The sequence below is a fragment of the Dermacentor silvarum genome, chromosome 8 (assembly GCF_013339745.2).
Source record: "Dermacentor silvarum isolate Dsil-2018 chromosome 8, BIME_Dsil_1.4, whole genome shotgun sequence".
In the NCBI taxonomy this organism is placed as follows: domain Eukaryota; kingdom Metazoa; phylum Arthropoda; class Arachnida; order Ixodida; family Ixodidae; genus Dermacentor; species Dermacentor silvarum.
The window spans coordinates 51,207,133-51,231,652 of record NC_051161.1 but is presented as its reverse complement, the minus strand read 5'-3'; the positions used below and the strand labels follow the sequence as shown (position 1 = coordinate 51,231,652).

Here is a 24,520-nt window from a genome sequence, read left to right as displayed (position 1 = left end):
AAAAAGCGCGACTGGACGTACGCGGCAGGACGTAGTAACAGGAACAAAGACACATGAAGGTGTTCAATAGTTTCGTCGATTCCGCAGGAGTCTCACATTGGTTCGTCACTCATTCCAATGCGGAGGGAGGAAGCTTTTACAAATGCATGTAATTTCCTAAAAAAAAGGTTATGCGAATCAGTTCAACCACTGAAAAAGAAGGCCAGGAAGAGAGGCCGAACGAAGCGGACAGATTACGCGACGTGATTTCAGGACAGAGAGAGAGAGAGGGAGAGAGAACAAGCGCTCCATTAGTTATGTTCTTTCTCTCTTTTGTAGTTTTTCTTTTTTCTTTTTGTGAAGCTGTAGCCTCTGATTGGTGCAGCCAGGCGACGAGGCCACGCGATCTTTGAGCTGAGCCGTCCCCGCTCGTTTTTCAAGCGCGTGAAAGTGCGTGCGTGCGTGCTGGAACATCGCATCGCGCACTCGCCTCCCCCTATCTACCACCCCCTCCTCACCCTCTCTCTCTCTCTCCATCTGCTCTTCACGTCACGGCCACGGTTTCGGGACCCACCTCTCGGCATTGATCTCGCAGGAGCCTCGGGGCAAAAAATGCGGCGCGTGGCCCGACGCACAAAGAAGACCGTTCGTCGTGCGCGTACGGCCTTCCTGGGATGGGGGAGACAATGCGTGCATCCAGCCCACCTCCCACCGTCATCGCTCGGAACAAAATTGTTATCGTGAATAAGCGAGCGAAAAAAATAAATAAAAAAGAAGCTTGCGAACTTTATTTTTTTCGGCGTATTTCGCAATTTGTTGTAGTATCTGTTTCAACGCTTGTAAAACACTTGCACATAAACTTCTTTTTTTTTTCGTGTATTCTACTTGTATGTATAATATACTGTTTTTGGTTTGCCTTATGTCTGTGACATTGTCTCACTGTTTTAAGGTTTATCACTAGTAAGTTGATGTGTTCTAAATTTTGCAGCTGCTAATATACATTGACTTTAGGGGTCCACAATAGCCTTTGGCTACGGGCCTAGCAGTTTTATTTTTTGTACAAATCCATGTATGAATGACAAATAAATGAAACGAAATGAAAACTTTGGGCGATGAGCCGGCGTTTGTACATAATACCGTTGTCTCTGGTGGCCCCGAGCGAAGTATAAGTAAGCGCGGGCCAAACACGAGATATGAACAATCGCGTGATAGATAGAAGGGTGCACAAGACAACCTTATATATCTATGGAAACTCTCACGATGCATACGTTGAACACAGCCAATTAACGGGCATACTTTGAAACATGCCTTTACTGAATTTCGCGCTGATACCTCACCGCCGGTGTAATACGCCACCGTGACGTCAGCGATTTCAAATCATTTATCTGGTGTTTGAGCCGTCCTGGTGTCAGGAAATTACCTAGAAATTTGCTCGTTTGAGCTGTTTGATCCTTTCGTGCCATTAGAGCACATTTCAATTCTTCTTCGGAGACCAATGATTAAGTATATCCATGTAGACGCTGTCGAAATCAGCATACGGCCATTTGCTGTGGGAACTGAGGGTGGCGTTGCCATCAATGTTCGTTTCCGCGTCTCCATTGCTTATATGCACCCTGCATAGGCTAGATGGCGCTCTCGCTCTTCCACTTATGACACCAGTGCCGCCAGTACCAGCCGCTAGTGTGGCGATGAAAAAAAAAAAAAAAACATTTCTTTTTCATCGCGACGCACCCCTGTATCTTCACTCGATTCACGGCTGCACGCCAAGCTTTCCCGAGCTTGAAGATCACGCTGGCCACCCGTCGGGTTGTTCGTTCATTCTGCCGTGTTCGAGCGTGACCATGCGTTATATCATCCCAGCTCTGTTAACGTAGGATAACATTTGCGCGTCTCGGGCACTCTTACCTAGCGATAAGCAATCGAAAGTACCAACCCAAATCTGAATCGCGTCCCTCCAATTTTGCTGTATTCGCATAGCGATAACGTATTTTATTTAGGAATACAGCTTCACAGTCATCTTTAGTGTTCCTTTGATGGACTCACAAGTATTTTGAGCACTTTTCACTCCCTATCGGCAAAGTCTCAACCTGCTGCTTCAATCCGCCATCTTGCGCAGGTTCTTTGCAGAACATCCCGGCCGTGGCGGCAACGTTTCGATGGGGGCGAAATGCAAGAACGCCCGTGTCCCGTGAATTGGGGGCACCTTAAAGATCCCCTGGTATACAAAATAATCCGGAGTCTTCCAACTACGGCGTGCCTCATAATCAAATCGTGGTTTTGGCACGTAAACCCCCAGAATTCAATCCGATTCAATTATTTGCAGAACGGCTCAGTTTCCGCCCTGTGACATCGATTTCCCGTTTGACGGTGACAGTTTTTACACCGGATTATCACTGTAATCGATTCGTCGCCCGGAACAGTTGACGCTTCTTCCCGTATTGTCACGTTTCATTTCGCAATTTCTCGACACATTTCTCAACTTCCCGACGTTACGCAGCTTCTTGACGTGCTAGCGCGCGAAGATGGCGGCCCCGATGACGTCAGTGCAAACCATCTATACGAACGCCAGACTCGCAGATGGAGTGATCATGACACCACCGAAACTATTGCCATCAATCCATCTTCGTGGTTTCGACGTCGTCATTCGACTAAACACAATCAGACATCTCGGAAGATTTACACCACTAACCTAACGCTTGACTTAGACAATTATCTCAAGGTGACGTTTGACAGACTTTTTTTTTTTTTCAATTTATACTTTCCTTGACAGTATACCATTGTTCTGACTTCGTAATGGAGCTGCTTACAGAAGAAATCGAATCGTCGGTGCCTCCGAAGGAACACACAGTTCCAATCCAGCTTAGTTCAGTACAATGAAGTGTAGTTTTACTTCACAGAGCGCACATTCGTAGCATGCATATTGTATAATATCGATGGCAGTCCATGCTGCTACTTACCGTTGATACTGCTTTCCGTGCATCCGTTTGTGTGTACGATAACCTCGGAACCTGCAGGAAGGAAAGAGATAAGATAAAGATTAGCACGAGTCCTCTACCACCTTACTACAAAGTCTCGCAGTGAAACGTGATTATAGGCACCGCGCACAGTCCAGATGGCGTTGCGGCTGTTTCAGCTTTCTACGTGTGCTGGCGACACCAGCCGCTTGGACAACCACGGGAATTTGACGACGCTCTGGACAGCAACAGACGCGCGCCCGTCTCACACTTGATGAGCGAAGCCTTACCCGGTGCACGTCACTGTTAAAACGCATATTTAATTCGCCACCATGTTGCAAGTAAAATCTCGGCAATGGACATTGGGCGAACGCAGCCGGTGATCGTCGGATCGAATAACGTGGCTTACAGTTGACCCCTATTTATATATCTGGCATCATCGTGGGCGCTCCAAATCGATCCCAGCTGTATTCTCGACGATTTCAGCAGAATCGGATCTGTGTAGCATGTTCATGCTCCGCGCGCATTCAGATAACACAGCGCCCCCTTTCGGAAGCGTCCGCAACGATCGCGATGCAAGGAAGCACGAAGGAGCTGTTGCGGCGAGCGCGTTTATCCCGCGAGATGTAAAACCATGACAACGGAAGTTACGTACGTAGCAAAAGAAGCACGAAAAAAAATAATAATCAAAAAGAAAGAAAAGAACGAAAAACGAAAACGAAGTCATTATCGAGATGAATAAGTACACAAGTTAGTGTTAAATAAGTAAAAGACAGCCCAAATATGCGTGACAAGGCAGAGTCGAGGTGACGTTCAATCAATGTGCTCAATATTCGCATCCTTCATATCACCCTCACCATCAGCAAAAATAACCAGACGACTCCCTATGGCTGAGAAGTTCAATAAAAGAGAAATTACGCGGATACCACGAGTTGTGGGAATCGGTTTAAGCGAAGATTTCATTAATGATTGCGAGGAACGCTGCTCTTGTTAAGCGACCATTTGCAACTATAGAGTGCACAACCAAGTTGGACACATGTTTTCCGGGGAACCGCCTACCTCAATATAAACTTGTGGCCCTAAAACGTGCGGTTCCCACGAAGGAATGACAACGATGGTATCATTCGATGATCGTGTGGTCACAATGGCACGAAGACAACGCGATGACGACGAGGACATGACGGCGAAGACATGACGGAAATGGGATGACAAAGACGCAATGACGACGAAGAGTTCACGACAATGACATGACTAAGATGGCGTGATGACAATAGGATGAGACCTCTGGACAAGTTAAGACTCTATCATCATCTGCAGGTGAAACTAAGGTTGGACTTCAGCGAGTTTTTCTACGAATTTCTGTGTTCCAGCACGCAATCTTCTTAACACAGGTGTCCTCGGTCACGCATGTATACGGGGTCTTGAAGGTTTAACAATAAATAACAAGAATCCGGAGTCACGTTACGCTGCATGCACACGGGGCATGCTTCTCCGTGTCTGCCTTCTGCAGAAGGCTAAAATGACGAGCACATATATGTCGTCTTCAAGTCACCCTACATTTTCTGTCATACTATTTGAATCCGAACACAACAAAGTCGGATAAAGTGAATCGTTCCTTTAATCGAACACGCGAAACTGACTGACCGATATACATGCAAACTAACTCCTTCATAACATGCGGGCCCCTGATTAATCATACTTGCAGCGTCCGCTGCCAGCTTCACCACTTGCACATGCAGGAACAAAGTGTTCAGGGGAGATATTTCCATAGTATTTCCTTTATTTTTTTCATACTGTTTTTCTTTCTTTATTTTTCTGGTCCACTGGAGCACGTCTACACAATTTTGAGCATCGAAAACGCCGTTTTTAGTGACGCTGAGAGAGAGTTCAAGGCACAGGCAAGAAACTGCAGCTTACTATGCGTAGTTTTGTTTTCGATAAATGGGTTTCCTTCCCTGTTTTCTCCACTGATGATAATATGTCCGTTTATAACGAACTCATCCCGGAAGTTGGTTTAATTTCGCTATATGCTAGTTTGGGGTGTATCGAGTTACTGAATATATCGAACTATTCTTCGCGCATAATTCCTGCGCGTTATTACCGGGTTCGACTGTGTGCTAGACCACGCTGTATGGTCAGCCCGAACTGAAACCCTAAGACAAATAAATGTAGATTGAACGCATATGATGGAATCTATCTGGAGCGAAACTCTAGTGAAGCGGTTATGTACAAATGCCATGGAAATAAATGCGGTGCGCACACACTCCTGTTCGTTGTCATTCTATGTGACATGGCGCTTGAGCCCATCGCCCGCACTGTACTAACGCGCACAAACGCGCTCCTTGTGGTTGCAACATTAAGGCCAAACTATACGTACGCCTGCCGGCGCGCGATAACTTCCAACCGCGCGCCTCACGCATGCGCAGATGGTGCAGGACAGATCGTACGCGTCGAAGCGCGCCTCGAGCCAAGAGATTTTCTCCAGACAAATATCGGTACTGCCTCACAGAAATGCGAAACGATGTATAGCAAGGCGAAAATAGTGAGCCAAATGGGCACGCGCTGGCGCTCGTCATTTAGGTTCAAACCGTCACTATTCGCGAGGCGCGGCCAACGAAAGGCGCGCCGGCACGCGTACGTGTAGTTGGGTCTTTACACTTCGCGCAAGCTACCGTCTCTAAACTTTTGCGAAAGGCTACGCTGGTCACGCGGCCTGACGTGGGGGGCACCGTTTCCAGGAGACGCGACGCGACACGCCCGAAAGAGGCGCCGAAAATACGCTCCTTGTGGTTGCAACCTTACGCCTTCGCGAACTGTGATCGCCAAACTTTTGCGACAGGGCTGTTTTTCTTCGCGTACGAACACAGTCATCCACCCACCGACATCAGCCGGCGGGCTGCAGCGGCAGGGAAGCGTATAGTTGGTGCAGCGACCCCATCCACAAAATCGCAACGCGTAGTGAAGGTGGATACCGTCACGCAGAAACTGAGAGAACGAAAGAGAAGGCCCGGTATCATCGTACACACACACACAGTACGTCGCCAACACGACACGCACGGCGCAGAACAAAGGAAGCCGCTCGCGGCGCCGGTTCGGCGCCGTAAACTTCCTGCCGTCGCAATAGACGCCGAACCTTACTCTGCGTGCGCCCGCTCCCTTACGTCTCTCACGCGGCCATTGCTGTGAATGAGCGATCCGCGTGACGACGTGCGAAACGAGAAGCGGCCGGAGGCACCTCAGCGTGCAGCCACGTGCTATTGGATCAGCCAAGTTGAGCTTGTCACACGGCTGGACTATCCTCTCTCTCCTCTCTCTCTTTCCTTCTTTTACGCAGCTCAACTTTCTCAGTAGAAAGGAGGAAAGCGACCCTATCTCCGGCAGTCTCGGCTTCCCTTGGCTTGTTAAAACATCACCAACTAGAAATACTCGAGGGACACGAGAGATGACTGAGAGAGACTGTGTAGAGGAAAGGGAAAAAGAACTGGAGCATGATGGCTGACGACGAGTATAGAGGGGAGAGGGGAAGGCGCATGGCGAGCGGGTGTAATCTTGGACTCAAAACTCCAGCTCTTTTAGCAAGAAATCTCTGAGAAATGGAGTAAGGTGTGGCTGGTCCTAAAACTAGATTTACAATCTCGCCGAAGGTTCCAGGTATAACTTGCTCAGACAGCAGCTGGCAATCTGCAAAACCGAAACGAACGGTTACCAAGCTGGATCAAGCGGACAGTGAAGATATGCGAGGTCGTACATTGCCTTCGCTATCTATCTATCTATCTATCTATCTATCTATCTATCTATCTATCTATCTATCTATCTATCTATCTATCTATCTATCTATCTATCTATCTATCTATCTATCTATCTATCTATCTATCTATCTATCTATGTTTTCTTTAGCAAAACCAGAGGTAGGTTAGAATATAACCGCTGCAGAGATTTTCCTCCACTATATCCCCAATAACTCCCCAAATCGAAACGCAATGCACGAGCAGTGGGAGATGGTGCTGACCAGCTCGGCACTGGAGGATCAGCGAAAGCTTATCGCCAGAGCCGAAAGTGCTGCCACCGCCGCTGGGGCCCTGGACTGAAGGCTCCACCCACCACGGAGATCGACGCTTCTCCGTGCCTCATCAAAATAAAGTTTTGTCTCTCTCTCTCTCTCTCCACTGGGCAGACTGCGCCAGAACTGATTTTCCGTATCGGAACAACTGGGGTCCAATTAAATAGGTTGGAAGCAAAGCCGCTTCCGTCATACCTGCAAAATCTTCCGATTTGTCCGAGAGACTCCTTAATTCGAACCAATCCTCCCGATTGTACGGAAACAGCCATAAATCTCCCCAAAAACTGCCCCAACCCCAACACGAAAAAATGCAGCACAGCCGCCTCGGAACTGCCATTATGCGCTAGGTAGCTAGCCGAAGTCACATTTAAATTCAGTCAATTTGCGTGCACGCAGTGTAGGACTAACTCAGTTCGCTTCAGATCGAGACACGCTTTGAGGAGTGCGCGTGCGGCAAAGGTCTGATATGCGTTGCATAATGGGTAGTCCTCGTAAGTCAGCCTCGCCTTTGTGCAGCGGTGTTAATGCGGTGAGGCATATTAAGACTGGAATGGGGCCAATGTCACGGGATATACGCGTTCCTTAATTATACACGCGCACATGCGCCACCTCCGATCACAGTACGAGCGCAGAGCCGGCTAATAACTGTACTGGCGGCCGTACAGAGCTGTGTTTGACGTTTCTGTGGCAACGAAAAAAAATTTTCTTTTGTCCTACCTTCGCGCATTTCCGTAATTTCGAGGTCCCCAGGTTAGCCGGTAAGGCTTCCCGCTACTTCATTTCATTTATGGGTGCCCTAAGAACGTGCACTAAGAGGGATAATAATAAGATACGAAAGTATCAAACAACAAAACTTTTTTTTCACATTCGAGGAGATATGTTTAAGACATAGCAGAAAAAAAAAAATGGTGCAACACAGCATCGTTCAGTAACTCCAGTAAGGCTCCGCGCAGTGCGTCACATCAACACGGGAAAGCCCTAACACGTACTTGAAAGTGACCAAAAAAATGTGCGCAGTCTCATAGCAGTATAAGGAAGGTGACGCTCACATTTCCTGAGTATCACGATGAGGCACCAGGCGCTCGCACAGAGCGGGCAGCACCGCGCTCTTCATCCCAACGACACGACCCCGCTTCTTCCACTGTTGTGCTATCGCGGCGTTCGGGCATGGCGCTCTGAGCCCACAGTGACGTCACGATGGCAACGTAGAGTCACGTGTCCGCTATTGGTGACGCCGACGGGGGAGTTGGCGCGATTTCGTGGAAGAGGGGTGTTTTCAGTGACGGTGTTTCATTTACCTCACTTCGACACCGGAAGGGCAGCTTCCCTATTTTCACAAAGAGAAGGAAATGCTGGTTTGTGTGGCTGCTTTATCGAAGTGGAGAGTTGCGACAGTCCAATGATTGTCTGTAGACTTCAAGTAGACCATTTCATTATGGCCATGCTGCGTTACGTTAACTGAAATGTAGATCATGCTATATTCTTTTAAAGGTACATTATGTAAGAATATTTAAGTGAAGCTGTATTAGTAAACTACGCTTCTGAAGTAAGCTTGAAAACAAACACGGAAACGAAACACCGGTGTCGACGCCACCCGAAAGTTTCAGTGTCAGCGTGACGGCACATACATACTGTTTAGTTCAGCGTTTTCAGTGAAACAAAAACTACTTCGCATTCTAAAAGAACTAAGAACTCAACCTAGCATACTTTCAGTTATTTTCCTGCAGCCAAATACGAGAGAATAATTTAAAAAATAACGTGATGCCTCGTTGACATTCATGCTCGAAATTCCTAGAAGCAAAGTGCCTGCCCTCCATTTTCTAGAGTAACAGTCAATTTTTTCCCGCCAAATAAATGCGAATGGAGGGCTAAAATAATGCGTCACCATCCTAAACTACAGTCAAACCTCGTTATAACGAAACGGGACATAACTAAATAACGAATATAACGAAGTTAAGTGAAATTCCCCTGGCAATCCCCCTATAGAGCTTCACATTACGGCACATGTCCATAAGGTATATAACGAAGAAATTCTTGCTCACCCTTCAACTTCGGTATAACGAGGTTTTACTGTTGTTTACAGGTTGCCCTTTAGTGTCCCTTTAGACTTGTATTCAAGAAATCTCTCGGTTTACTACCTCTGTTGCGGTTAATCACACGACTTCCCCTCCAGGGTATATAATATAACGAGTGCTCTCCGCAACGCTGTCGTTGCCCGCCTGTCCAAGCCATCAGCCACTATATTGCCGGCAGCAGACGCGCCAGCCTGCGGCTTGGGTGGCCCGCTCGCGGTCCTGACCAACCCCCGGCGGCGAACTTAAAGGACAAACACGAACCCACGCTCCTCCTGTCGGATCTGCGAGCAGAGGACGTCCTTGATTCACTTTTATTCTTTTCGTTCGCTTTTTTTTCTCTGCCTGTTTCTCTTTCTCTGTTTAACTCAATTCGCAGCCGGTTGCAAGCACGTGTGACACTTTGTTGAATTTCGTCTGCGCTTAAGTCCGTCTCTCGTTTTGCGCTCTTAATTATCACGGTAACCTTTATCAAATCGTGCACAGTTTCGTAGTTAAATGCAGCCACGGTTTAATGTCGCGTCGCCTGGAGCCCCAGTTGTCTACATTGCCCCTGTAAACATGAGCCATAAAAGAAAGAAAGAAAGAAGAAGAAAAACGATTTGGAAGGCCAACATATATGTATAGGTTGCCACTATGATCCAAAGAAGTGTCGGCGGTGCCAGCTGTAAGTGTGAAATTGTGCGCCATTATGAAAGTTACATTTATAAGTAAGGTTGTTGCGTGAAAGAGCTTCTTAAGTAGATGCATTTGTTTTAGGAAGATTGGGGGGGGGGGGGGGCAGGTAGTTGGTTATAAGATTGTGATATCAGTGTCACATGTAACGCCAATGGTCACTGAGCAGTGGTCACCTCCTCCTTTTTCCTTGATCACACCCTCCCCCCCCACCTCTCTCTCTCTCCCCTTCAGTGCACGATTCTCGCACTCCGTCCGCACGCAGTGCCACACACTGCTGTATCGATGACACCGAAAGACGACGTCCTTGAGCTGCTCCCGTCAGTCGTTTCCTAGTCACAAACACAACCGCTTGCTGTGTATACTGCCGGTCCGTCCAGATGCTGCCATTCGGCTATTGTCCAGATTCTCCTCTTTCTTTTCCTTTCTTTATTTAGGCGTGCGTGCGGGTCGTCAATGCACGCACCCGGCACGCGAGTCACGAATGCACTGCGCGCGCCAGTGTGAAAGGTTCCGCCCCGTCATCGCCACCGCAGGGTCAGCCGTGAAAACTTCGTGCACCGCCGCCGAGCACGAGAGCGCGCTGCCACAGAGCCGAACGCCAGCCGCATTGTGTACAGGAGGCCGCGCGCGGCAGCATCCCCAGGGATACATAGCGAAAGAGAGAGAGAGAAAAAGAAAAGGACCCCGTCCACCCCCGCAACGGTCATTTCGCTCGGACCCCGCTGCTCGGACCCCGCTCGAGCCAAGGCCGAACTTTTTGGCTGCGCCGTGGCTCGTGCCACGGTCGGTGGGGTCGTCGGGGTAATGCTGCCGCTGTTATATGGTCCAGGTTCGCACGTATATCAAAGTGCGCGCGCTGTGAGTCTCGACCCTCCACCCCCTTTTTTGCCGCTGCCCGTGCAGTCGCCCGATTACTGGACAGCTGCCGGGTTGGTTGATCATGCGTTGTCTTTCCGCGTGCCACGCCGCGTCACACCTGACTCTCGACGCGGAATCGTGAGAGCTTTAAGCGGAGAGCCGAGAGACCGCATCAACGAGCCAGACGAATGCGACGATCACCCGAGCTTGAACGGAGCGAGAAGGAACGTATCGGTCTTGATAGGAGGCACGTGTGTTCACATGTGCAACTGTATACGTGTTCACATTCTGTAGGTCCCTGGACTCATGTACAGAACTTTGTTAAATTGCTGACTCATTGTTGTCTTTGTTGTGATACTTTTCTGCCACATTTTGCCACAAATTTTGTGACAATTTTTTTTTTTGCTAAGCAACTATGAGTATCTGGCGCTACCTAAAGGCGCCAACTTCTCCTATTACATCGCGTCAATGATATGAAAGTAAAAGGCCCATTAGGGGAGAACATTAGGGAAATCAACTGTACGTGTACAAACAACGCGTGATATTTGACGGCTTCTGATGCGTCTGTGCGAGCCCGTGATGGGTGCCTGCGCTGCGAAAGACTGTAGCGCGTCACAAGAGCCTGCGTTTCTTGCATTTGCTGGGAATGAAAGCTGGCAGATCGCAAGAAAGATCATGAATACATATCGCGACAAACAACGGCGATTTACACCTTTTCTTCGTGCACTTGTGTACGTGTGTGCGCATGCGTCCGTGTTCAGCGCTGTTGCGTGTGCGTGTGCTTAGCCAATGCCTCCTAGATAGCACAAGGCCTGGGCACTTGATCCATGACGTCATGCTATACTTGCCCGACTGCCATAGAATCTAATGGGGATGCTGGCGAGTAAGGCGGGGTGATTTAGACGTCGCCGCTTTCGTCACGCCAAGTTTGACAGTGGAAACTTCGGCCCAAGTAGCATGGCGTCATAAAGCAGAGTGCACAGGCTTTCTATCTAGGAGGCGTTGGCTTAGCCCAATCTTCTTCCCCTTATCGACTCCCCTAAATAGGCCTCGGGCCATCATTTCAATACCTTCTCCCCCCTCTCTCTTTCTCAATGCGTGCACGTGTCTCTCTGTCTTTGCTTTGTTGAACCTTATCACTTATAACGATACACATGCACAGGTTTCTGCCGGAACACGCTTTCATTGGCAGAATGTTCACTGCGCAGGCACCTAGAATCTCCTAAGAAATTTCAGGAGTCATTTCCTCAGAAGAGTTGGCCCTCAAGTATTAAAATCGGTGCGGCACAGTTTGCGGCGGGCAGCACGGGCCGAATGGGAATTGTACGGAGCGAAAACTGAGAGGAACTAATTCTCCATGCTTTTAAAAGTAAGCGGGGAAATAACCAGCGCACTTCAGTGATTCCTCCAGCTCTGAATTCATTTGCTACTGCAGTGACAAGCTGGTACAGAGGACATCTGTCATATGGATTGCTCGCTCGTTTGCTTGATTTTCAAATATTGGTGTCATCTCTCTCTCTCTCTTTTATTTGCCTGGGCTGCCACGCGGCATAATGTCTGAATGATAAGATAAGTCTGGAGGCCTGTTTCATGCAGGTACGGCAAAATCGACTTATAAAAAAAATCTTCATAGTCTTCAGGTTGGTCACTTTTCAACTTAAAAAACAACCCCTTGGCAAACTTTAGCGGGCTGGCTTTGTCCCAGGATACGTCCAAAGTATATGGCGGGCATCCGCTGCAAACGCAGGAGCCGGAGAGACTTCGGACACTCGACATTGTCTTCATATAGCTGACCTCAGGTAAGAGTGTTGGCTGGTGTAAGAAGCCATCCCGGGCCCGAAGTCTCCGAAGATAAGACTACCTCCGTCAGAGAACGACTGTGGGGAATGAATCGGACACGCGAGGAGATAATAGAGAGATTTAGATTAGGGGACGCGAGCGGCTTGCGTACGCAAGGACTAGGAGCCAGGGTACTGCGCATGCGCAGACCAAGACGTGGGGGTATGCGCATGCGCAGTACCGTGGCTCCTAGTCCTTGCGTACGCAAGCCGCTCGCGTCCCTAATCTAAAACTCTCTAATAAAGCAAACTTCTTTGTGACGCTCACAATGTCTTCGTCCGCTACGCTATATATACTGCTTGTTGCGCCTTCTTAGTTGCGCGAATGTTGCGCAGTATATATAGCTTAGTGACTGGCGCGTCCGGTTCTTAACTGCTCACTCCCGTAGGGGTTTGATTTCGATCCTCGATGAAAGTGGCGGGCGAAGTTCTTTTTCTTTGTCGTCACGCGGTGGAACGTGAAACTGAAAGAGGTGGACTGACAGCGACTGCAGCGGTGGCGTGATGACGACAGCGTATAACGGAACGGAAGAAAAAACAGCAAACTCAGTTTCGATCAATTTGACTATACTGTCGTATAGTAAAAATAGCAATACGATGTATTTTTTTGTTTCTTTGTTCAAGGGCAGTTATACTGGCATTGAACTACACTACTACACGGCTGTCTCGAAAAATTATCTCGCTTCTCAAACAACAACGAGTGTAAAAGAGAAAGAGAACGTTATTTCTGGGTTTCCGTGGAATATTCACAGCAGCCGTCGCGGACTATATTTATGCCCATCGTATATGTGCCCTGTCCGCATCCAGTAACAATACATATAAAGACCAGACGCGTAATACGCTCTTTACGTGAACTCCAATAGAAAAAAAAACAAAAAAGAACGTGCCCACTAGGCGGCGCACACGCATGCTTCGCTCAACAAACGCTCCGTGGGCGCTAGTGCGCGCGCGAGCCGACGTCTTTAAGCCTGCCTCCCAAACAATGTCAGACACAGATGGATCCGGACAGCTAGATCGAGATCGCAGGCCGCGTCTCTCTCTCTCTCTCTCTCTCTCTGTATGTGTGTGTGCTGGTGTCAGCCTGTGCACGTATAAACAGGGTTGTGAAAGAAATGACAGGAAAAGAAGGGGGGAGAGAGTGTAAAAAAGAGGGCGAGAGAGCAAGATGGGAATAAAAAAGGGCGAGTATAGGACATAACGGCCCCCGAAAATCTTTGCCCCGCGATATATATACACACACACCAACGGAGGCGCGCTCTGCACGAACGACGAATGCGGGCCGCTCTCACCATACGTACACTGGGTAATATCAATTTGGACCCCATTCCGAGGAGCTCCCACTTACCTCCTCTCCTGCTTTCTCTCTCTTTCTCGTGATCTTACACGACCGGACGGCCGATATGGGGCCGGCTGTGGTTCTTTCTGGCCGTCTCCTCTAAATGCGCCGCAGTCGCTCACTCACTCTGCGTTCTTGCCTACACACCATTTTATTTGTCTATGTTTGTTTCCCGTTGCTTTCGCGTTCCGCAGTTGGGATGAAAAATCTTGAAGCCCCCGCGATACTGAGCGTCTCGTTGGCGGCGGGGGCGCCATGCTTCCACGGCGCTCGCAGATGCTATAGCACCGAAACCCCGCGCGCTACATCCCATAAGCGGGTCCGGGAAACGAACGGGCAAAGAAGAACACCACGCCGCGCACACACTCCTCCACGGGCCTGGATCCCACGCTCCATCCCGCGGCGTCGGCCCGGGACAAATGAAATAAGAGTTGTCGGGCGCAAATTGCCGCGCCATATGTATGTATACGGCTCGATGGAGAAGCGACATTTGTCTCGTCGCAAATGGACGCTGTGTATATCTATAGTACGGTATTGTCTACACGCCAGCTTTCGACTTTCTTTTCTTTCTTTCGTGGGTTTTGCTCTCTTTCTTCTCGGACTCGTTTGTGACTTATCGGGGGGGAGTAGAAAGAACTAAAATGGCGAACGCGTGATGTGTTGTTCGGTTGAACGGCCCGTTTGGCACACGGCGTCGGGGGCACGCGTTCCAAAAGTCGTCGTTTACTGCGCGCTGTGGCGGCAGTTTCGCCGTATAGTCATCATAATCATAATCATCATCGTTCCAAACGTCATTAAGAGGAGGGGGATGCACGGGAACCAAGCATAGAAAGAAATGAAATAAAGACAGAGAGAAAGTGAGTGAGGGCACAGCAAATAGATTGGCGTACGTCACGGACCATCGTGGAGCGAATTCAGAAAGCTATTTTGGTGGTAACGACGTTCTGTCCTTGGCTGACCGTGTTCGCCAATATGTTCGCAATAACGAGTGGCTGACGTATTTTCGTATGAAAAGTTCTTTCGTATGAACAACTTTGTGAATAGAGGCCCTATATATATGCTATAGTACGTATGGCCGTTTTCTCGACTGCACCACGAAGTGCACAGAAGTGCGAACGATCCCCAGAGGCGTAGAAACGCGTGTCGTGCAAAAGAGAAAAATGCTCGCGCAAATACAACCCAGCTTTTCAAAGCTGCGTGATCCAACGATACGTCTTACGCAACTTTCCTGAGTTGCGCTGCCCGACAGCTATTTGAAAAAACAGGTTTTCAGAAACCACGAAAGAGCTAATGCAATAAGATATACCATGAGGTGGTGCAGACGTATCCTCGCAAAAAATCGTCTGCGTTGTTCAAATTGTATCTTTAGAGTATCAATTGTATTGCTAATGTCTCTATCGAAAGCAATACTGAAGGCAACAAAACTCAGCAGAAACCCAACAACATTCCTATATTGACTTTTGTGAGGTATCTACGCTCTACAAGCACAAACGCCATTCCAACACACCCAGGAGACGCACGGAATACCAGAAAGAAAACCGCCGTTCGCTAAGTAAACTCCCCAAGAAATAAAGAATACGGTTTACGCAACTTCCCAGTGCTGCCGCTTGACTACTGTTGCTCGCGAAAACAGCTGTGCATGGAGCAAAAAAAAAAAAAAAAATTACCGGACAGAATAAGAAACTTGAGATATGGAAACGTATACTCCGCACAAATCTTTCACGGCATCCAATTGCATCCCAAAAGAAAGTAAATTGAAGGCCACAGAGAACTCGATCGAAACGCAACAAGATTCTTACGGCGACTTTTGTAAGAGATATACGTACTACAACGATGCAACGTCATTCCAACCACAACACCCAAGAGACGCACGAACAACAACTATAGCGAAAACCGCCCTTCGCAAAAGAAAATAGCCCCTCAAAAAATGGGCTTGGTCGCAAGAAGGCCCGTCCCACGCACAAAGCACAGAGGGGCGTCGGGAGTTTGCAGTGGTGAAGTAACGGGACATTTTGATTGGCGACTGAAAATTTCAACTTTTCATTGCTCTAAAACGGGAACGCGCCGCGCTCCATGGTTCGGCCCGCCGGGGAGCCCCTCCCTTTTTTTTTCAATGCGATCGATACGGTACGCTGCGCGCGCGCGCCCTTCTCCATTGAAAAGCGCTCGGGCGCATGCGCTACCGAAATAGAAGCGTGCCGAAGAGGGACAGCCATTTTGACTGTAGGCGAGAAGGGAGATTGGTCGTGGTCTGAAAGAGGGAGGAAAACGTTAGGGGGAGGGTAAACCGTTAGAGAGAGAGAGAGAAGAGAAAAAAATGGTAGCGCATCATTCGTTCAATTTTAAGGCGTCCATGTTGAACCATGACGTATAATGGCGCGAACTTGGACAATGGACGGCGAAAGAGACAAACGTAGACAAGCGCTGCCCCAGCATATTGAATTTGTTCAAGAAGTTGTACCGGTGCCAGTTTGCCTAAGCCAGCTTTACTCGGTTATGCTACACCCGTGAATTCGCTTCAGTGCAATTTTTTTAAAGAAAGATTAAGTTGTTCTCCTTATTAAGCTTGTCTCGTTAAGCTTTCACAGCCGCACTGCACTGGCCAGCTCAGCACTGTACCGTCGTGCACTAGTCATATAGCGTCATCTTCTTGTTCACCTTTAGAATCGCCGGTAGGAGACGGGCATGCAGGCAGAGAAACCACAGATCTCACGATGAATGTATGCATACGATACAGATGTATGGATATCTATAAATGAGTGGCCCACATATGTGCATAGCCAACGCGTAAGTAATTAAGACTGCAAGCGTAGTGACCTTCACGACGTGAGACTGCAAACGGGATTCCTGATGAAAAAGCAACGCTTAGACGGGACGATGTTGTTTGCTGATCGGAGAAAATAATAAGTGTACAGCGTGCATGATACGAAATCAACTGCACCGCTCGCCTACGCAATGAAAATCCCTGGACAATGAGCAGCGAATATTCCGAGACAGTAGAGCGGAGAATTAAGACAGGCCATTTTGAACGGAACTCATTGTTGAAAGTACAGTCGTTTGTAAACAAAAGTTGTCTCTGTCTCTCGCTTTTACTCGTCACGTTTACCATAGTGACTGTCATGGATCACAGCGCAGCGAAGCCACGTTTTAAGCGTGACGCCCGCCGTGATGTGGAAGCATGCTCCCAACACAACGGCAGCTGAATTCGCCTAGAGTTCTTTCGTACAAAACTTTTTTTTTATGACTGCTCGGCAGCCTTTGCTAATAATATGCTTGCCGTCACTATCGTAATGTTTTTGCTCGTGAGATATTTTTTTTTTGTGAATACGGGCGTAAGACATTAGCAGTATCGTACTGTTAGACTAACACTACACATCGCGAGCGCGATTGTGCTAGTACGAAATCGCTTTAAAAATTGCGTTCTATACTTCATCAACGGAAAGAAATACACATTCTTTGTATTTTCATTGTTACAGTATGCAGGAGCCTGACACCAGCGGATTGACGAGTGTTTTTCAATGAATCACGAGTTGATGCAAGATGCACACTGCACCAGTACTATACATTCTTAGGCTGCAGCAACTTGTCGCACAATCAACGCAATGCTCCACGCCGGCTTTTTGTGGAGAAAACCACCACCTTAATTTTACGCACTTAAATGGGAGCAATATAATCTAAAAAGGCATATATCTGTCACAAAAAGTCGCACAACTCACACTAGACTGCAAAATTATGTCGTGTGACTGCGCTACGCTCTCTAGTTTGTGCGCGAAGATGATTTTTAAAAATAATAATAATTCTGGGGTTTTACGAACCAAAACCACGATCTGGTTATGGGGCACGCCGTAGTGGGGGATTCGGGAAAATTTTGACCACCTAGGGTTCTTTAACATGCACCTAAATCTATGCACACGAGAGGGTTTTTTTTTTTTTTTTTGTATTCCGCTCATCGAAATGCGGCCATAGTGGCGGGGATCGAACTCGTAACCCCGTGCTTAGCAACGTGACGTCATAGTCACTAAGCTATTGCGGCGAGTGCATGCAGAGGATAGTATAGCCGTCAAGAGACCTCCTAGATGAACAAAGTGGTAGCGTGAGCTGCAACGTCAGACAGCGATATGCGTAAGCTGATCGCGATCACTTTTACATGACAACTTTTGCTACGGACAGTAACGTCGCTGAAGAGTACCTTGTTGAAACACCTCTTCGCGTCTTCTCCATATTTCACTGAGCACTGATATTTAAGCGCTACAAAGGATCTCTCGTTGGAGCGCATCTTTCATTCTACTGCCTTCGTGTCGACGCCGCGAGTACCTGGTTTACAAAAAAAAATTAGATAAGGAATCACAGAAGGTAATTATTGAAGCACAGCGACCACTTAAATCAGGCGGCTACGCTGTTTTCCACAATCTAGAATCGAGAAAGAAGACAGAGTGACGAAATGTTTACAAGTGTGGTTTGGTCAGATCATGCGGTTACCCGAATTACTACTGCATCAAAACGACAATGACGATGAAGACTAAAGCAAAAATGGGCTTCCCCACACAAAGCCTGTTAGAGAGGCAAAGCCAGCTTCAACGAGCACTCCACACGCTCATGGGCTCGTGCACGATCGTCTTCATTTGTTGCGTCGCATGCAACTAACTATCACGCCCGCATGAAACGACAACAACGTTGAACGAAAATGAATGTATTTAAGGTTAATTAATTACGCAATATGTTATCGTGCCATATCTTGGGGCTAAGTGCGCTCTAGCTTCAATAATGCGTCTCTTAATAACCACATTCATAAAATGCATCTTAACTTGAAGCCCTTGCTTGACTTTATTTGCATGACGCCTATCGTGAACGCGCCGAAAGAAACACAATGAGCATCCTTGGCACGTTCATACCAGGCGTCATATAAATCAAGTCAGGCATGTGCTTCAAGTTAGGATGCATTCATTAATACGAGGGTAAGTGATCACATCGAAGTCATACGAGCAAGCACGCAACCACGCACATACATACACGCGCGCGCATTACTAGTGAACTGGGTAAAATAAATATGAAGTTTATTTCTTTCTCTAGTTCACCTTTCATCTCGGTGTGATATTGCCATTATAGACAGCAAAACCGTAGAGGCTTGCTCTAAGTATTGCATGATCTCTATATACGCATCGCCATGGCGCGCTCAAACTACACGGAGTGTTATAACGCTACACGCCTTACAACTCTCCCGTTTCTTCCACACGAAAGCGAGGGCGCCATCGAATGAAATTGCGAAGCCCTGTACAAGGCGAGAACGCCGGCGTATCGAGGGAAAAAGGCGATGGAGCGCTTGAGGAAAAAAAAAAAAGGGGGGGGGGGGTGAGGAGAGCGAAGTGAACGAAAATAATTTATGGGAGGAGACGACAGCGAGCGAATGCAAAAAAAAGTGGTAAAAGAAACACGACCGGTCAAGAAAACGGGGCCGGCCAAAGGGCGATAAACGGCAGAAACAACCGAGCCAGACGGAACGCGAAGCTCCAGGGCATTAAAGTGCGCAAGCAATATAAGACGCAATGCGTGGAGGGGGAGGAAAGAACAAATGTGAGGGGGAAAAAAGGGAGATGAAATAAAAAAAATGAAATCAAGAGTAACAAATAAGAGGAACACAGGAGAACGCATCCGTAGGAGCGCGCGGAGCGGATAAAAGGGACCGTCCATCGAAAGCGTGCGGAGAGCGAAATGGGGAGGGGGCGGGGGAAGTTCGCTTAGAAACGGGAGGATGAAGGGAAAAGGCGCGCTGCTACACGAACATAAACAAGCGGCGATAAAATTGAAGCCGGCCGGAGAAAACTGGGAAAACTATTGCGCGGCGGCGGCGGGGGAGTTGGAAAAACGCGAGGGAAATAAAAGGCGAGTGCCTGCGAGGGGGAAAGAGAATTTTGAGGGAGAAGGGGAGAGGGTACGCGAGGCGTTGTGCGCGAAGGTGAACATGGGAGTCGAGCGGGCGGCAGGAGAAGCGTGGCAATGTCGGCCTTCTATTGGGGAACAACAATAAATGAAGCAAAAAGGAATGCGACAAAAACAGAAAATCGCATTCGGGAAACTGCCGCTATATCGAAAAACGAGGCGAAGAGCGAAATAAAGAAAAAAAGAAAGCGCTTGAAGAAACAAGAGAGGAGCGGCGGGCGGTTCGCGAGGCTGGAGTGGGAGTCTGAGGCTGGGGAGATTGGGAAAAAAAGGGAAGGGGGGGAGGAAATAAAGTGCGCAATTTTTGAGAATAGACGCGATTGGCTGCCAACGGCCGGGCACGTGATCGAGACGAACACGATCACCATGGCAACCCGCCGCACGCCGGGAGCCGACGGGCAGCAGGAGCAGCAGCAGCAGCGCGCGCCGCGTTTTCAGTTTTTTACCCGTCGCGCGGCACAGTTCCCGTTTCTTCCCGTCCCACCCTCCTTTTCCCCCCTTCATCTTCCCCATTCTCTCTTCTATAGCTGCGCTCCCGTTACTTCGCTCTAACATCCCTTCCCTCTCCCCCTTTCCCCATTCCTCTAGCTCACGAGTTCGTCGAAGCGGAATGGAGGAGACCTTTCTCTTCCCCTTTAAAGTTCCATCTTTCTCCGGGCGCAGCGCGCCAAGAACGCCCGAGCGCCTCTCAGGTGGATGAGGAGAGAAAAAGGAACAAAATGTGGAAGATGGGGGAAAAACGAAACACGATCGAAGAACGAAAACGGCCTGCGTAAGCTTTGCGGAGCGTCGGCGGCGAGCGCAAACTCCAATAAGACGAAGAAGCATCAGCAACAAAAGCGAGGGGAGGAGGGTATAGGGAGAGGGCAAAGCGCGCGGCCATCGAACAGGAACAAAATTATAGCGCGGCCCAGGACCGGAGACAGCAAGAAGCTGCGAGCAATACATACATAGATACGGCAACGAGAATGTGAAGGCAGGAGGGGGGGGGGGAGGGAGTACGGGAGATGGAGAGGGAGGGATGGAAAGAAAGCGATGGCCCGAGCGAAGGCGATGGAGTCGAAGTGAAGGCCCCCCTAAAAAAAAGAGTAAGACGAAGAAAAGTGGACGGAAAAGCGGAGACCTGGGCGAACAAATAATGCGAAAAAAGAAAAACGCAACGCGAAGCGAAGCTTGAAAGAGAGGCGCAAGTAGCGCTGGAGTGTAGTGAAGTGTGCCAGTGCGACAAGGGGGGGGGGGGGGGGGTAACACAAAAAAATAAAGGAAAGGAGAACGCATGGACAGAGAGGCAGGAAAATGTATTAGTTTCAAGTGAGGGGAAGAAAAAATAAGGAATGACTCGGGCGTGGGGAAGAAAAGGGAGGAAAACAGAAATAAGACGAGAGCGCTAAAAGGGGATCGAGGGAAAAGAAGTGATGAGGAAGAAGCTGCGGCGTTGTTATCCGCGAAGGCGAGTTTTTTTGGAGCGTCGTCGGGATTGGTTCAAACTGGAAAAAAAATAGGGTGGGAAAGAAAGGAAGATGGAGACCGTTTGGAAGGAGAATTGAAGGAGATAAAAGAAGGAGAAGCGGTGGGAAAAGGGTGATCGGAGGAAATAATCACGAAAAAATAATAAAGCGACGCGAGCGCGAAGGCGACGTGAAGAAGCGTATAACGGCCGGATCAAATCCCTTCCCAAAGAAAACAGGGAAAAATGGCCAGGAAGGAGAAAAAATAGGGAGGTATCCGACACTCTCTAAGAAAGAGGAAAAAGATGGGGAAGCCGGAGAAAAAAAGAGGGGAAAGTGGGTGGTATGAAGGGAAGAGATAAGCGGGATGAAGGAGCGAGGGAGACAGGCGCAGCCAAGAAACGGAGCTTTCAAAGTGAAAAATGTTGCCGCGTCGTATAGAGAGGCGAGCTTTTATACCGGCCTATTTATATTTATACACACACGCACTGCACACAGTGAGCCGGGCGTGCGCGCGCGCGCGGAGAAGGTTTTTGGAAGGGGAGGAAAAAAAAAACGTGGCTGCCGCCTCCGCCACTGTTGCTCGCTTGCTAGATGCTGTTGTTGCAGCGACTGCGCAGGATGAAGAGAGGTGACGCGAAGAGGAGGGAGGATGTGGAAGATGCTGCGCGGCGCGTGGAAGTTATTTCGCTCTCTTTCTTTTTCGCTTTCCCACTCTCATTTTTGTTCGCTCGCCGGCCCGAAACGGGAAGGCCGGCTCGAGTAGAAAGATGGAGAGCGTGGGGCCCGGGTCCAAAGAGATGGAAGTTAGAGGGAGAAAAAGGGAGGTGAGGGAATGGGGGGGGGAGAGGGGTTCGAGGAAAAATGATGCGGAGGCGTTCACCGTTGGACAGGATAGGAAAACGACGACGTTCGAGAAGCGTAAACATTCTCCGCCTGCTTCTGCAGCTTCTTCTCATTTATTTTTTGTCTCCCATCATTCTCTCTCTCTCTTTCTTTTTTTTTCGCTTTTCTTTGTCTATTTGCGTCTCGTTTCGCTCGCAACGACGTTTCGTTTTACGTTACTCTTGCACGGTTGAGACGAGGCGCCAGTGGAAATGAAGAAAAAGGTGAAGACGTCGATCTATTAGCGCGCGCCTTTTGTGCAGAAATACAGAGAGGAGGGAAATGGAGGAAAGGGGAGAGGGAAGAGGGGAGAAGAATGGGTGTGAAAGGAAGAAGCCCGTTGTTGCGTGCGATGAACAACAAATGAGGAAAGAGGAGAAGAGGAAAAAAAAGTGGAGAGACGTGCCAATCTCAGCACCGTAGCTCGGACTGCTCTGCCATAGCTATATCCCCCCTTCCCCTTCCCCAGCCACGCCACCCGCTTTCCACCTATGTTCATCGCTTCTCGGTCCACCATGTGTATATACTGCCACGTTCAGCACGTCTTACAAATGCTGCTGAGCAGCGAACGCGACACGCACTGCTGAGCGTTGCAAAATATGACATCCCATAGCGGGGCCCGTTCAGGCGCGCTTTTGCAGTTCTGTACCCGCTGCTCGAACACCCCGACGCGAGATGTAGAGAGAGGAGGGGATGAGAGAGAGAGAGGCAGGTTTGGTTCCAACTGATGCGACGTGCGACACGCTTGTTTGCCGCGCGCTTTCGGTGTATTTACACGACCGCGTTTTCTCCGCGTATACACAGGCGCAAATCGTGCCGAAACCGGACGACGCTGCAGCCGGGCGATTGGCTATAGTATTTACGCATCCCGCTGACGCGGCTGACGGCACCACCACTGCCGCGTCGAGGAAAAAAAGAGGGCGAGATTCAGTTTCGCAGCAAGACTCACGTTACGCCTGCGGCATATTCATTTATTTATATATTTCGATAGATTGCAGGTGTGACCCAAGCAGGAGTCTACCTACAAGATACAAAAAAAAAGATCACGCAGAAACTATTCCGGGAGTTGTCCAAGTATATGCGTAAGCATTGTGCCACTTTCTCATCTCCACGCAGCCCGGTGTCATTATCAATGTTATGAAACCTGATCCGACCAGTATAAACGACAGCGCTGCGGAGACACAAACTGCATCGGACGGTGGCGCAAGGTGAATTGATGACGCAAGCATACTACTGCAGACGGTGGCGCCAGGTGCGCTGATGACGTTCCGATCATTATAAGACGTTATCGCTCTTTAGCGCATTACCCATCCGCGTCGAACAATTATCAACCGTGATGAACCGTACTTCGGCGGCGGCGGCGGCGTATGGCGGGGCCGCGTAAGAGAGGAAAGCGGGGAGGAAGCGCGCCGTCTTCTTCCATCGCGTGCAAGGCTCCGGATGGGACGAGGGAGGAAGGGGGGGGGGGGGGGGGGGTTACTCCGGCGGCGGCGGCGTATGACGCGGCCGCGCAGGCCAAATCTTGAAAGCGATCTGCGACGGGAACAGAGAGCGCCGGGTGCTGAGAGCTTCGTCTGCGCTGGTTTCTTGCCGCTTATAGTTCGCGTTGAAGAGAGACACGCGGGCCCTATGTTGAGGGCGATCGCCTTACATGACGGACGGACGGTTTTCCTCGTTGGGCAGGCATAGAAATGCTTACGCGTTTAAATGTACCTACAAGAATTAGCACAGTATCAAGGATGCGCAACAACAAAGAAGCAGAAAGAACACACACTGACAAAAAATTAAGCGTCATCGCAATACTGAAGTAAAAAATAAATTTGCTATGCAAACATCTATAGAATGATGCACATATACAAACATGATGCAAGTTTTTGCACAATTTTAGCTCTACATTAAACACAAGATGTGTTCGAAGTTAAACTAGACGACCAGCTTAACGACTATGAAGAATTATCTTTCCCTTTTTGTGTTTTTTAGCTAAAGACTGCGCACTGTCTTTTAATCCGAGCACTCAGTGGTTCTTCAAGAAACAGGAAGTGCAAAATAGCATACTTAAAGATCGTACCACATAAGCGTACATTTGAAGCTAAACAACATCAATCTCGAAAGTGATATGGGATGCAGGTGCACTCTAGCGAAGGGATGTTCACGGGGTACGCCAGGTGAAGGAGATTCGTCTAGACAGCTCGGTGTATAAAGATTTCAAACTCTTTACAAGCCGAGCATAGTGAAGAATATACAATTCGAACTCGATCTAACGAAACCCGATTTTACGAAGTTTTTGCTGCAATAAATAAGTAAAAAAAAGTGGCGATTTCTTTGTAATTTTGACAAAGACGGGTTTTTCTTCGAGCGTGCGCTCCAACGCTATCACCTTAAAACATCTAGGCGCCCTAGTCACGGCCCTAGCTTTATTTTGACGAGTCGTAGCGCTCTTACGTACCAGATTTCACACGCGCAGGCGTGGGTTAG

The 24,520-nt window shown here is 48.7% G+C and overlaps 1 protein-coding gene across 3 annotated transcripts in view; it reads right to left on the bottom strand.

The window, feature by feature from the left end:
- LOC119461215 (protein lin-28 homolog) overlaps nt 1-24,520 on the bottom strand; it is a 176,917-nt gene that overhangs the window by 109,476 nt on the left and 42,921 nt on the right. For 2 of the 3 annotated variants that reach the window (XM_037722439.2, XM_049672045.1), the window contains exon 2: nt 2,937-2,987. In XM_037722439.2, coding sequence (XP_037578367.1) covers nt 2,937-2,987 — 51 coding nt within the window. Of the gene's footprint in view, nt 1-2,936; nt 2,988-8,042; nt 8,086-24,520 lie in introns of those variants that run through there. The other variant, XM_049672046.1, reaches the window with a different exon arrangement.